Source organism: Ruditapes philippinarum, unplaced genomic scaffold, assembly GCF_026571515.1.
Source record: "Ruditapes philippinarum isolate M1 unplaced genomic scaffold, ASM2657151v2 ctg5640_1_1_1_1, whole genome shotgun sequence".
NCBI lineage: Eukaryota > Metazoa > Mollusca > Bivalvia > Venerida > Veneridae > Ruditapes > Ruditapes philippinarum.
Window position 1 is genome coordinate 15,041 of NW_026866245.1, and position 13,861 is coordinate 28,901.

Here is a 13,861-nt window from a genome sequence, read left to right on the forward strand (position 1 = left end):
GTATTCCACAACGCCGACACCGGTACACTGGCCAATATACACTTCGGAAATGTTGACAATATTAATAATTGATGCGCAGTCCTGTTTCTTCCTTACTTAATTTCTTTGTGTCAACTATAAATTTCTAAGATTAAATCTTAAATAAATAAATTTGATTTTTTAAATTCGAGCCGTGATTCCTTTCCGGAATCAGTTAAACAATTTCCATGCTTTCCGGAATCAGTTAAACAATTTCCATGCCGACACGGTCCAAATTGAGAAGTTATTTTTAGATTGTATTACATGTATTTATTTTTCTATTTATAATTATAAATATACGTGATGATTTATTTCAAAGACGATAGTTTTATGCTTAAATTTCTTTCTTTAAAACATTTATGAAAGTTGTTTAAACGATGTTAAGAATTTAAATGTGTTACGGTCCCGAGTTTCCTCAGTACATTTTCCCGGCTTACCAATACCTTTGAATTTACGCAAGATATGCCAACTTTTTAAGTTTTGAGTTGTGGCATTTAATTATTAGGAATTTTTTTTTCTGGTTTTCTTTCTAAATTTACTGGAAGGTTAAAATCTTAATTTTCGTTCTTTATCAAAAACTCAAAAAAAAAATATAGAAAAAAGAACTGAGGAGGCGCCGTGATTTATTACCGATTTTATAAGTTCGTTTTCCAAAGCAACACCTTTTATATTTGGGCGGTAACAATCTGTATCTATTATTGTTTAAAATGAGTAATAGTGTTGAATAATACTTAAATCTTATAAGATTGGACAAGAATCATAGAAATCACAGACGCTTTGGCTGTGAAGCTCAAAACGCCTTTAAAATCCAAATAAAATGGTATATGGAGCCACGTTTGAATTTGTCGAAAGATTTTGTAAATGGAGTAAAACGGCGATAATCTCGATGTTTATTTTGCCAGTTGCATTGTTTATATTACCGTTGAAGTTTAAAATTGACCATCATCTTGAAGATTTATATCTTTTGTGTCAAAGGATTTTGTGAAAATATTGGAAACAGAATAAAATACATGGTGTTTTTGACGGCAGGTGTGCGGATTTTTCCGGCGAACATTTTTATCTTGTGTATTATTATAGACGTTGAAATATTTTTTTTTTTCAAAACGGCTTATATTTAGTTTTTTATACATATATGATCAGTACATGTGCTGGTATTGACAAATATACAATTTATTTGGATTTTAAAGCTCCACAGTGTCTGTGAAAGAAATTAGCGGCGCAGCGTTTTGTTTATGTAACATTGTAAAATAACCGCGTTGATTCTTCAAATCTCATCTCGCCATGCATGTATTTTATAAAAGAAAATTATTTCTTAGCATAAAAGTCAATTGTATGGGATAAATATTTTCTGTATACCAACATTATGAAAGTCTTTTGCAAAACAAAACAAAAAACAATAACAACAGCAAAATAAGGCCTGTTTCATGAAATAAATTTCTGAGTATTTTTCTCTGCTACCCCGGTCATTTTAAAACAATTTTCATACCTTCGTTTGTGTGTGTCTGTTTCTTTCTAAAAAACATCTTCAGAAAGCTTTTTGGAGAAAACTATCCAGAATTATGGGGCCTGCGTGAATAGATTTAAAAAAAAAATTTACGTGGAATTTTGTTTTCGCACATACATATAATGTCGAGCACCGCGTGTGACGCTTATTCGTTTTATTACTGATAAAAATTATTTTGAACATTGAAAGTATCGTTTAATAGTTAATCAACCTGATTATAAATAACAGACTGTTAAATTCCTTAGAATGGTGTTTTCTCGTAGTCGCAAAGGCACTAAGAATCCGTACGTTGCTCTTTAAACATATAAACCACATGTTTCTGCTCTTATCATATCCCTATTTCCATCATAATCGTTGAAAAATTCTATAGATACCAATAGGTCCCATGTCTTATATTTCCTTGGAAGCTGACCAAAAATATTTTTTTTTTAAACAAGAAACGGTTAGTAAGGAGTCCATTTACAGAGTAGCTTTGCTATAAACGATAATAATGATTTTGATATTTCTAAGAACGCTCTGACAATAACGAATAAGTTGTGGCATCTGCTGCAATAAAATAATATTTTCATCCTATCATAATTATTAATTTGCATGAATAAATGTCTTAAATATAACATTAAACTTGAAATTTTACTGATAGTGTTTCGTCTTTCTCAGTCACGCAGTACCCAATACACACCAGTTGTAGTTATCAACAGTGTATTTGTCACGTACATTAGCGGCGATGTCTTTATTTGATGGTGCATGTGTTTACTTTTCTATCAAAATCTTAATGTTAGGAAGATTTTCACAAATAAAACATGAAAATTGATGTAGAAATGAATAATCTTTAAAGTATCGTAACAAATTTATTCAAATATGAATTCTAATACGATTTTACACGGTCCAAAGCTTGCGCTCAAAATCCCGGCGCAAATTTCACCACAGAAAAGGTACTTTTTATGTTGTACGTAGAGGCGAGATATTGCCCAGACACGAAAATAGCACAATATCTCGTCGCGCAGTACAATTAGTTGGACTACCTGATACAATATTCACAATATATCATAGAAATTAGAATGATGTCAATACAAATTATTTAAAACTCTTATAATTTAAGTCTTAACTGTAAATCACAACATTTCAGTTTCAAGTTTGTTTAATTGAACACTGGATTAAAATTTCAGAGGTTTGCAGCAGGGTTTTCATTTATATTTAATATGAAAAAGGCAAAGCCTCAAAGCGAGCTCATCGAGTCGATTTTCTTTAATTGTAAAATAGTTTAAAATAATTGTTCATTTTTATTTTACATTTTCCGTTTTAAAATTGTCATTCTGTATTTTATACACTGCTTCCTTTTATTCTGATTCCCCCTTTCTATTATGGTTCCTATATAAGTGGGCAGGACACCAGTCTAAGCTTCCATTTTCAATCGGAGTACATAGGCTTTAATTGTTATCTTGTGATTCGAAAAGTTGCGATGTGTCAATTCGGTACTTCGGACGAAAGTTTTCAAAACCATCACTAAGCAGGTACTTGCGTTACCGTAAAGCTTGCTTTGCGAGCAGGCACTTCGGGCCAGCTAGCCGAGCTCGCTATTAACAGACTGGTGACCAATATCATCGATTGAAATGCTGTTAAAATCACTTGTAGATAAAAATATTACAGGGTTCTCCCTAGGACTCTTAAACATGGAGTCCATGGACTCCCAAGCCTGAAAAAGTTGGGAGTCCAAAAGCGCGTCGCAATTAATAATGTTTACAGATAAGTCATTTAATGCTCACACCATAGCATTACTGATATTTTGAATCTTCAAGAGACTTTCAAAGTTTATAGTTATTCAAAACAAACTCTGAACTACATAGTATAATTATTGTTTTGTTGTTTATATTTATTATGAAACAATAAAATTATAATGCATCAACGATCAACACGTGGAAATCGAAATTTTTTTTTCACTTTTATACCAAATCAAATTTTATTCTGGTTAGATAAGTCCAGACCTAAACTTTATTTTTGTATATAAGCAGCGTTTAGCGGAATGAATAGGAAAATCGTGTACAGCTTCACACAGTATGTAAGAGATTCATCCGATCCCCAATTATTTTAGCAAATATCTTCAAAGGGGGCAAATTGAAGATCGATATTTGAAGATTAAATGTTGATTAAATAACAAAGGAACAATTTATTCACATGTTTGGCTTGGAAACTGAGAATTTTTGTGCCCTTTGCAAAATTTTAGGGTTTCTGGTTCTGGCGAATGTGATGTTCGGATAGAAGCTAAATATCAAAGAAAAGCGTATGTGTATTTTGGTTTGTTGTCCTGGCATTTCGGCACAATATCTTAAATTCTTAATACTCTTATAGAACGTTTTTGCAAGAATGAAACTAAAGCAAAATTTTGTCTAGAAAATGCTGAAAATATTCGACAATAAATCAAAATTACACTTATTTGTAATTTGAGAAAACAGTCTTTAAACTTGCGGCGTAAACAGTCAATAGTTAATCCTTTTGTTGGTAAAATTTACTATTTCCAATCAACTGTTGATCAAAAATAAAAAAATTATCACCTCATGTTATATCTGGTAATTACATGTACAGCGCGTATATACATTAGTCTGATTTCTATTGCATGATAATGATCGATAGCGTTCTCGCTGATTGGCTAATCGCTTCACTGGTCGATGTGCATAAGACCGCCTACCCATAGACTGACACGCGCTGACGTATTTGTGTATTTGTGGTTGTGAACAATCAGTAATGTTTATTAGTCCCCAGGCAAAATTAAGCGTACGCGGAATCCTTACTCTGAAATATTGCGTCCAGCTGTAAAAAACATGCAAACCGGGACGCCGAAAAAAGGCGTCCCTGAGAACCCTGATATTACCTTGAAAATTGGCCAAGTCGGTTGTTTTTGTTAGCACATCTGTTGCCTCAGGTAAAAATAAAGACCCTTTCTGTAAGTTTTGATAACAGGAAAACATACTGTCATTCTGTGTTTGTGATATGAAATTTTAAAACATGTTTGCATTCAATACACCATAATATCGGTTTACAGTGTATTACACATATATTCATACGTACAAGCAATTAAATTTGATAAATTATCAATATTCAGCTTTTGATACAACACTAAATATGAAAGGGCAATGTGTACGAACAGGGAAGTCAGATAGAAAAAAAATTGTTCATTTTTATTTTACAATTTACGCTTTTAAGGTGTCATTCAATATTTCATGCACAGCTTCCGTTTCCAATCTGAACACTTCTTTGATTATTATTAATTAGGCAGTTTTATGTAATAAACTGTATCAGACAAGTTTTATCATTAATATTATCTGTGTCCTTGATTTATTCCAAGCATCAATTGTTTCACATTTAATTTATTAAGAATTCTGCATTCCAGCTAATTCAGTGATCATTTACACCAAGTACACTTATATCAAGATTTTCAAATACATCTGTAGCTCATTTGTCACATGTGTAAAATAGCAGAACTGAACTGCCACTTCTTTGAGGACTTATTGGAGAAGAATCAAAGCATAATATAAACATTTCTTTCAGGTGGTAAGATTATTACTTATGAGAGGGGCATCAGTAGACAAGACTAACCTATATGGGTGGACCCCTGTAATGCAGGCAGCTAGACACGGGCACGCTAACATTGTGTCTTTATTGCTGCAACATCCAGTCGACATTAATGCTACAAACAGCTTTGGTGCTTCAGCTCTAATGCTAGCAGCTCGTGGGGGACATCTACAGGTGGCTAAACTCCTGGTGGAGGCTGGGATAGATATCAACGGGTCAAGTCAGTGCGAGTATACGCCCCTTATGACAGCAGCTCAACAAGGGCACGATGCTGTGCTGAGATTGTTGCTCGACCGAGGCAGTGACGTGAATTACCGCACACCCTCAACCGGAGTAACGCCCCTCATGTTGGCCTCGTTGAATGGTCACATGACTACTGCCCAGATTCTTATTGAGAGAGGTGGCGACCCAAATATAATAAATGGGTTAGATCATACCGCGCTAACAATAGCTGCAATTAGAGGAAAGCGGGAAGTGCGGGGATTTTTGGAAAGGAAAACAACTAACAAGCCTATCATAGGTAAGCATACAGTCTGGCACCTACTATGCATTTAGAATTAGAATTTTCCTTTATACATGTAATAAACTTATGTTTTACAGTCTATTCACACTGTTGGATTATAAATTCTTAAGCATTTCAAATTTACAAGTTTATTAAGGGCTTTGTTATGTGGAACATGTCGATGGCTCAGCGCAATACTGGTCTAACTGCTATTTTTGAAAATGTTCAGGAGAGACAAAAAACTGATTTTATTCAAAAATACTTATATTAGAAAAATATTTTTTTGCTATGTTAACATTAATTATAATAAGAAATAATGCCATTTATATATTTTTTTATTAAAATGTTACAAATTGTGTATTATAGAGTTAGACCTTTATTGCGCTGAAATTCTGAGCGCAATACAAGACTAACTTGAGTTAGACTCAAATTCCCTCTTGCAATTTGGTAAAAGTGGTAAAAATATTTGAGTTAGACCTGTTTTATGTTAAATACTCTGATATATAAGAAATTGTAAATTTTGAACAAAATTGTTTTATTAATTCAAACATTGATTAAAATATTTTGCAAGTGTGTAGAAGAACTTTACAAAGACTAAATCCTGTAATATTTTTCTGTTAATATATCATGCGAGCTGACTTTAGATGAATTAAAGTACACTTCTTTCTTCTTTTTCAATTTGTTTGAGATTCAGAGTTACTTAAGATCTTTTGCAGATTATCTGTGCAATAAATTTGAATTCTAAACAAAATGCAAACAGTTTTGATTCATATAGTGTTATGAACAGTAGTCATGAACAATGATGACTGACGATTCAGTTTTGATTCATATAGTGTTATGAACAGTAGTCATGAACAATGATGACTGACGATCCAGGTATATATTATGATATCATCAAAGTTTGAAAACAGGGAATAAACATTTTGTATAACTCACATTTGTACAAAGAAGACACATTTTATTTTCTCAATGCACACCATTACCACCATTGGTGCTTAAATGCTGTGATTCCGATATTACTGTTATGCGCTAAATCTTAATGAATTTAATGTATGTGGTTCTCTTTTCTGATGATATAATCTTTTATAAATATCAAATATTTTCAAAAAATGAAAACCGCTGTTAGACCATGCTTTTATTACAACTTTTGTATTTACTTTTTCAACTGTTATGAGTATATTTGCAAATTTTATGACATGTTTTGCTGAAAACTGTGCATATCTTAAGAAAAGTGTTTCATTTTATATATCAAAGTCATTTTACCTCTTAATTTTGACCAAATAACAAGAGGTTGTCAAATATATTTTAGAGAAAAAAGTAGGGCAGTACAACCCTGTGACTATCAGGGATTCATAGAACAAAGTATTGTTAGCACATGATATAATTCAGAATCATTTTTGTAAAGTTAGATGTGCTTTTAACACTTGCAACCACTTACTCATTCAGATATGAAAAGGCGCACACCTGAAGCACCATGTGCACACCTTAGATTAGCACTAAACAATTAGAATGGATAAATGTTTGAATTTTCTCATTGACACTGATACTATACCAAAAGCAGTTGATAGTCATTACATTTTTAATTTCATTAAATTTGATAGGTAAAATTAATAGCTTTTAGATCTAAAATGAAACATTTTTATCAACTTATAGCTGTTTCTGCCACATAAGTCAAAGAGTTTTTGACAATTGCACTCCCGAAAATTCAATGGAGCTGTGTGATGTAAAAAATTATCAGAATACAAGAACTGAAAAGGTCATTATAATATATAAGTGTGCATATTTTGATTTTTGATAATAAGAACGGCGAGTGCATTGTTGTAGAATAATGCACGCTTCAGGCCTTCCTTGTTTATATAGAAAAAAATCCGATATAGTGTTAGAATTGACGTTCTATATTTAGACTAGACGTAATCATTATACACGTGACGTAACCACTAAAAATGTGACGCGCTGACAATATTATTTAGAACGGAAACAAATCAGGCGCAATTTAGCTAAATATCAGGTACTGCAGCATTTATTTGTTAATGTCGTGTTAGAATCGAAATTATATATCCAAATCGGTGATTTTATTGCTTGATAACATTACCGTTTGTCGTTCAGATGCGCCTCATTATATCACTCATGCTACGCCCTCGTGATATAATTCCTCGCATCTGAACTCCAAACAGTGATGTTAATGAGCAATAAAATCACAGTTTGGGATATATTATTTCTTAAATAACTTTACTCGATTAAAGAGAGTGATACAGAAGTAGATACATAATTTAAAAATGAAAACCCAAGATGTAACGCCCTCAAACCTGAAATTGTTCATTGTGTTACAGGCTAAGTTTGATTTGGCAGTGAAACAATGTACAGTCTACCACCTTACACCATTTTAAGCAGAACACATTATATAAATATGAACAAAGTGTAAAATTAAGAATTAGGAAATCTCAGCATATGATTAAACAAAGGTCAAACTAAAAAAAAAATGAATTTTTAGAGGGGGGTCAGAGGTTATGAATCCACTAGTGTAACACGTGTTATTTTCCATTTTAAATGTGTGCATGAGAAACATACACTGTCTTTTACTAAATTGTACAAAAATGATAGTTTCAACTGCACTTTGTGTTATCAAATAATACAGTATGAGTATGATGTAATGACTTCAAAGACAAAATAAATGTTTAATTGTGACACTAAATTATTATTAATTTTTTTCAAGATTTTTCGTTTACAGTTACTTGTACATGATATGCAATTGGCTAATATTTCGCGATTAATACAAAGCACTGATGGAGGCAAATAATTTCTAGTGTTTTCATGAATTCTCACATTCTTTATAACACATTTCAATGGGATATGCATATTATTCTGTACCTGGAAATGAAACATTTAAGGTCTAACTCAAGCATTTTTGAGGAAAATTGATATATTTGACATCGCAATAAGAGACCAACTCAAGTTAGACCTATACTGCACTGACAAAATTGAACTACCTGAGATAGACTTTTATTTTAAATGTAAATAAAAAAGGCAAAAAAAGCATAAATTACCCTAAAATTTTCACAGAATGTGTATTTGACCTTACATTATCAAAATATGTAAAAAAGTGATTTTGGGTAAAAATGTCACTTAGACCAGTATTGCGCTGAGCCATCGATGTGTATTGAGTAGGGCCTTGGGTTAGAACTGAATAATCTTTCGTTTCTTTGGTTTGTATAGAAATGCTACATGTGTACAATAACAATTGGCATGGAATTAAAGCTGCATGTCCCCAGATTTATGCTTATTTTCAAGAAAATTTTGAAAATGAAATTAAATGTATAATATTGTATAGTTACCAAAAAGAAACAATTTACACTTACAACCCACGTTTAATACAATATGCAAAAAAATGCCCTGACTGTGTTAGTAATGCAGTAGAAATATAGTTACACATAATGCAAAATTCACCATAAATCACTCATAACATGTAAATTATTACTTGACTACTTTTCATAAAATCTTAGTACATTTTTCACAAGTTTGATTTATTGAAATATTTTTAGCTCGACTATTCGATAAGAATAAGTAGAGCTATTGTAGTCACCCGAGCGTCGGCGTCGGCGTAACCACTTATGTTAAAGTTTTTGTAATAGTTCAAATATTTTCAAAGTCCATTGACATATGGCTTTGAAACTTTGCACACTTGTTCACCATCATGACCCCAACCTGTAGACAGGAGGAGGTAACTCTATCAAGCATTTGGACAGAATTATGCCCCTTTTTCAACTTAGAATTTATGTTAAAGTTTTTGTAATAGTTCAAATATTTTCAAAGTCCATTGACATATGGCTTTGAAACTTTGCACACTTGTTCACCATCATGACCCAAACCTGTAGACAGGAGGAGGTAACTGTATCAAGCATTTTGACAGAATTATGCCCCTTTTTCAACTTAGAATTTACGTTAAAGTTTTTGTAATACCTCTAATATTTTCAAAGTCCATTGACATATGGCTTTGAAACTTTGCACACTTGTTCACCATCATGACCCCACCTGTAGACAGGAGGAGGTAACTGTATCAAGCATTTTGACAGAATTATGCCCCTTTTTCGACTTAGAATTTACGTTAAAGTTTTTGTAATAGTTCAAATATTTTCAAAGTCCATTGACATATGGCTTTGAAACTTTGCACACTTGTTCACCATCATGACCCCAACCTGTAGACAGGAGGAGGTAACTGTATCAAGCATTTTGACAGAATTATGCCCCTTTTTCGACTTAGAATTTACGTTAAAGTTTTTGTAATAATTCAAATATTTTCAAAGTCCATTGACATATGGCTTTGAAACTTTGCACACTTGTTCACCATCATGACACCAACCTGTAGACAGGAGGAGGTAACTGTATCAAGCATTTTGACATAATTATGCCCCTTTTTCGACTTAGAATTTACGTTAAAGTTTTTTGTAATACCTCAAATATTTTCAAAGTCCATTGACATATGGCTTTGAAACTTTGCATACTTGTTCACCATCATGTCACCAACCTGTAAGCAGGAGTAGGTAACTCTATCAAGCATTATTTTTTACTATCAAGCACTAGAATAGTCGAGCGTTGCTGTCCTACCGACAGCTCTTGTTGCTGATCTGGAGGCATGCTGCTTTAAATACTCGTTTCTCAAAATTAGTGTTTGTGTACTGTTTAATGTGTTTGTCCCTATTCATCCCAAGGGATCATCATCATGGATTCAACTGTTACAGAAGTTGTTTTAGTGTTACAATGTATAATAGACATTTTGATATACTCATCTAAATAATGTAAATCTTTTTATTTTGCTATACATGACTGTACTTTTTCATGCCATATTGAAATATCCTGAATTTATACTTGTAAACAACAATTTGATCCTGAAATTGTTTTCAAGAGATAGAGATAGATATTTATTCAGGTTAAAACACACATACATGTATACATAAAACAACACTTTAGCATTTTATATAAAACTGATGACACAATTGTAATAAAATATTTCGGAAGTTTGTCAGACATAAATATCACAGACCGCTCATTAAATAATAAAATATTATAACTAAAAACAAAATCTAAAACTCTTTCTTTCCTATGACTAGATATCAATTTGCTAGTTTAATAAAATGTAAGGACGTAAGTGGAAACATGTATAGAGTAGTGTGCAATAACCTCGGATTGCCCATGAAAGCCCGAAGGCTTATTTCCAATGGGGTCCTTGGATATATACTTACTATAATATACAATATAAAACACAAAAACATTGAAAAATACAAAACTTTGGAAACTGGAAGATGTCATTTACGTAAAATATCAAACTTTAGTATTTCCATTAACTTTGCTAAAAAGAAAACAATAAAAATGAGATCAATATCTAGTCTTACTAGTGGATTTAATTATGATTTACTAACCTAACTGTTCTAGTAAATGGGCCTTTACAGAGCTTTTGAAATTTCCTATCTTATTAATTTTTTTGATGTATGTTGGCAAGGAGTTCCAATCATTAATTGCTTTTTGAAAAAAAGTTACATTATCTTTCCCATAACTTCTTGGGACCCTAAAATTGTACTGATTCGACCGAGTTGAATAAGAATGAATGTCTCGAACAGGTATAAAATTTTCTATCATATATGAAGGGCACTGGTTATTAACAATTTTAAAAACATGATTAAGACGTAATTGCTTATTTCTGTTTTCTACATTTAGTAAAGACATATTAGCAAGAATAACATTATTGACACTATCTCTAGGTCCCATACCGTGTATAAATCTAACAATTTTATTTTGACAAATTTGAAGCTTATTTTTAAAACACTTGTTCAGGCTCGGGTACCAAGAAGAACATGCATAATCAAGGTGACATTGTATTAGTGCTGAGCATAAATATTTTCTAGTCCTAAAATCTAAAACATCTGCTTGCCTATACAAAAACTTAAGACGTGAATTCACCTTTGTAAGAATACAATTAACAATAGATTCACCTGACAAAGAATCATCAATATTTAAACCTAGATATTTAACAGATTTTTGTGGATTCAATAGTATGTCCATTACAAACAATTTTGAACTCTTTAACTTGTTTTAGTTTACGTTTGGAACCAAAAATAAGACATTCAGTCTTTCCTAGATGAAGTGACAATTTGTTATCTACAAGCCAAGATGAACAAGACTCTAGTGTTTGTCCAAGTTTTTGAGAAATAATACTTGGATTTTTGTGAGCAAAAAGAATTGCACTGTCATCGGCATACAGAATAAGTTTACATTCTTGATCTATACTAATTCTCATGTCATTTACATAGCACAAAAATAAAAGAGGACCCAGGATGCTGCCCTGGGGAACCCCACATGTAACAGGCATGTAATCTGATAAAATATTATCAACACTAACAGTTTGTTTTCTACCTTTAAGATAAGACATAAACCAGTCAGTATTAGATATCCCCATCAATATCAATTTTCCACATAAAATATCATGGTCAACAGTATCAAATGCTTTTTGTAGATCTAACATTATCATGCCTGTGTATAATCCTTTGGAATTATTGTTTCTGATATGATCCATAAGATGGATAAGACAAGTGTCAGTGGAATAGGAATTTCTAAAACCTGACTGTAATTCATACAATAAACCATTATCAACTAAAAACTTTTCAAGTTGAGAATACACTGATTTTTCTAAAATTTTTGAAACAATGCTTAAAATGCTTACAGGTCTATAATTTCCTACTTCAAGATTACTGTTCTTTTTATATAAAGGTTTTACCCTAGCTACTTTCATGTCATCAGGGACATAATTTTCTGAAATTGACATATTTATGATAAAAGTAATTGGTATTTTCAAAAATGAAGCTGCATCTTTTAAAAATCTAGCAGGAATTTCATCTAAACCAGTACTCTTTGATGAGTTTAAATTCTTAAGCTCTTTATATACAAATGTCTCAGAAACATGTTTTAAGTACATTTTATTATTCTTAGTATTTCTATCATTATAATAATCTAACAAAGCTTGTGAGTCAATGTCAAACTTTTTTGCTAGCACAAGGTAACTTATCCACTAGCTTAGAAGCAACAGTAGTAAAAAAGTCATTAAAATGATTAGCAATTTTTAAAGGATTATGACAATTTTCACTATCAATTTTTAAAACAATATTTTCATTCCCTGTTGTTTGGATTTATACCCCAATTGTTTTAAATGTTTCCATAGGCCTTTTTGGATTATTTCTATTTTCAGCAATTTGATCAGTAAAATAAGAAGACTTAGCATGTTTAACTGCTCTTAGAACAACATTTCTAAATTTACAATAACAAGAAAAATCTTGTATTATAATAATAAATAATGATCTCTTGTTTTGATATGGTCTATATCTCTGATGACATTCAAGGTTCAGTTCTCTGTTTTAATCTAATTTCTTTAACAGGAGCAATGGCATTCAACACTGACATAAAAATATCTTTAAAAGCTGCCCATGAACTGTTTACATTATCAGAATAAAAACATTTACTCCAGTCTGCTTGACCTAATTTTTCAATAAACAAATCTCTACTATAATTTTTAACACATCTAACTTTAGATAAATAATGTTTTGAGAAACTTTGTTTGCTGATTTTCCTTGTACAAAAAGTCAAAAAGTGATCACTAAGGCCAATAGAAATAACACCATATTGACTTAGCCTATCTTTTGAATTGGTAATGATATGATCAATTATACTTTTGCTTGATAAAGTTATTCTAGTGGCTTCAGTAATGATCTGTTGTAGATCAAAAATTTTCAAAATGCTAGTGTAGGATTTAAAAATTGAACTATACTTTTGGTAAAAACAAATGTTAAAATCTCCAAGAATGTAACATTCACAATCTGATCTAAGATTATATAAAACATTTTCAAAATGTTCAATAAAATTTGATTGTTTTGGAGGTCTATATATAGTACCTACAAGTATTGGTTTGGTTTTTGGTAAAAGAATTTCAATAAAAATAATTTCATCATTAAAAACATTTAGGTCAGGTCTAGCAGTGAAAGCAATATCATTCCTCACATAGCAACACACTCCTCCTCCATGCCTGTCTCTATCATATCTTATAACTGTATAATTGTCAATATTAATTTCTGAGTCTGTAACAGACTTGTCAAGCCAGGTTTCAGATATACCAATAACAGCTGCTTTAGTTTTTAATGCAATTATTCTTAGTTCAGAAATGTCATATAAATCAATATGTGTCTACTAGTTGTTTAATATGATATATTGAATATATTTATAGGGCATGT

The 13,861-nt window shown here is 31.6% G+C and overlaps 1 protein-coding gene across 1 annotated transcript in view; it reads left to right on the top strand.

The window, feature by feature from the left end:
• LOC132731889 (ankyrin repeat and SAM domain-containing protein 6-like) overlaps positions 1-13,861 on the top strand; it is a 35,616-nt gene that overhangs the window by 1,520 nt on the left and 20,235 nt on the right. The window contains exon 2 of the mRNA XM_060718187.1: positions 5,066-5,609. Within this exon, the coding sequence (XP_060574170.1) occupies positions 5,066-5,609 (544 nt within the window). The remainder of the gene's footprint in view (positions 1-5,065; positions 5,610-13,861) is intronic.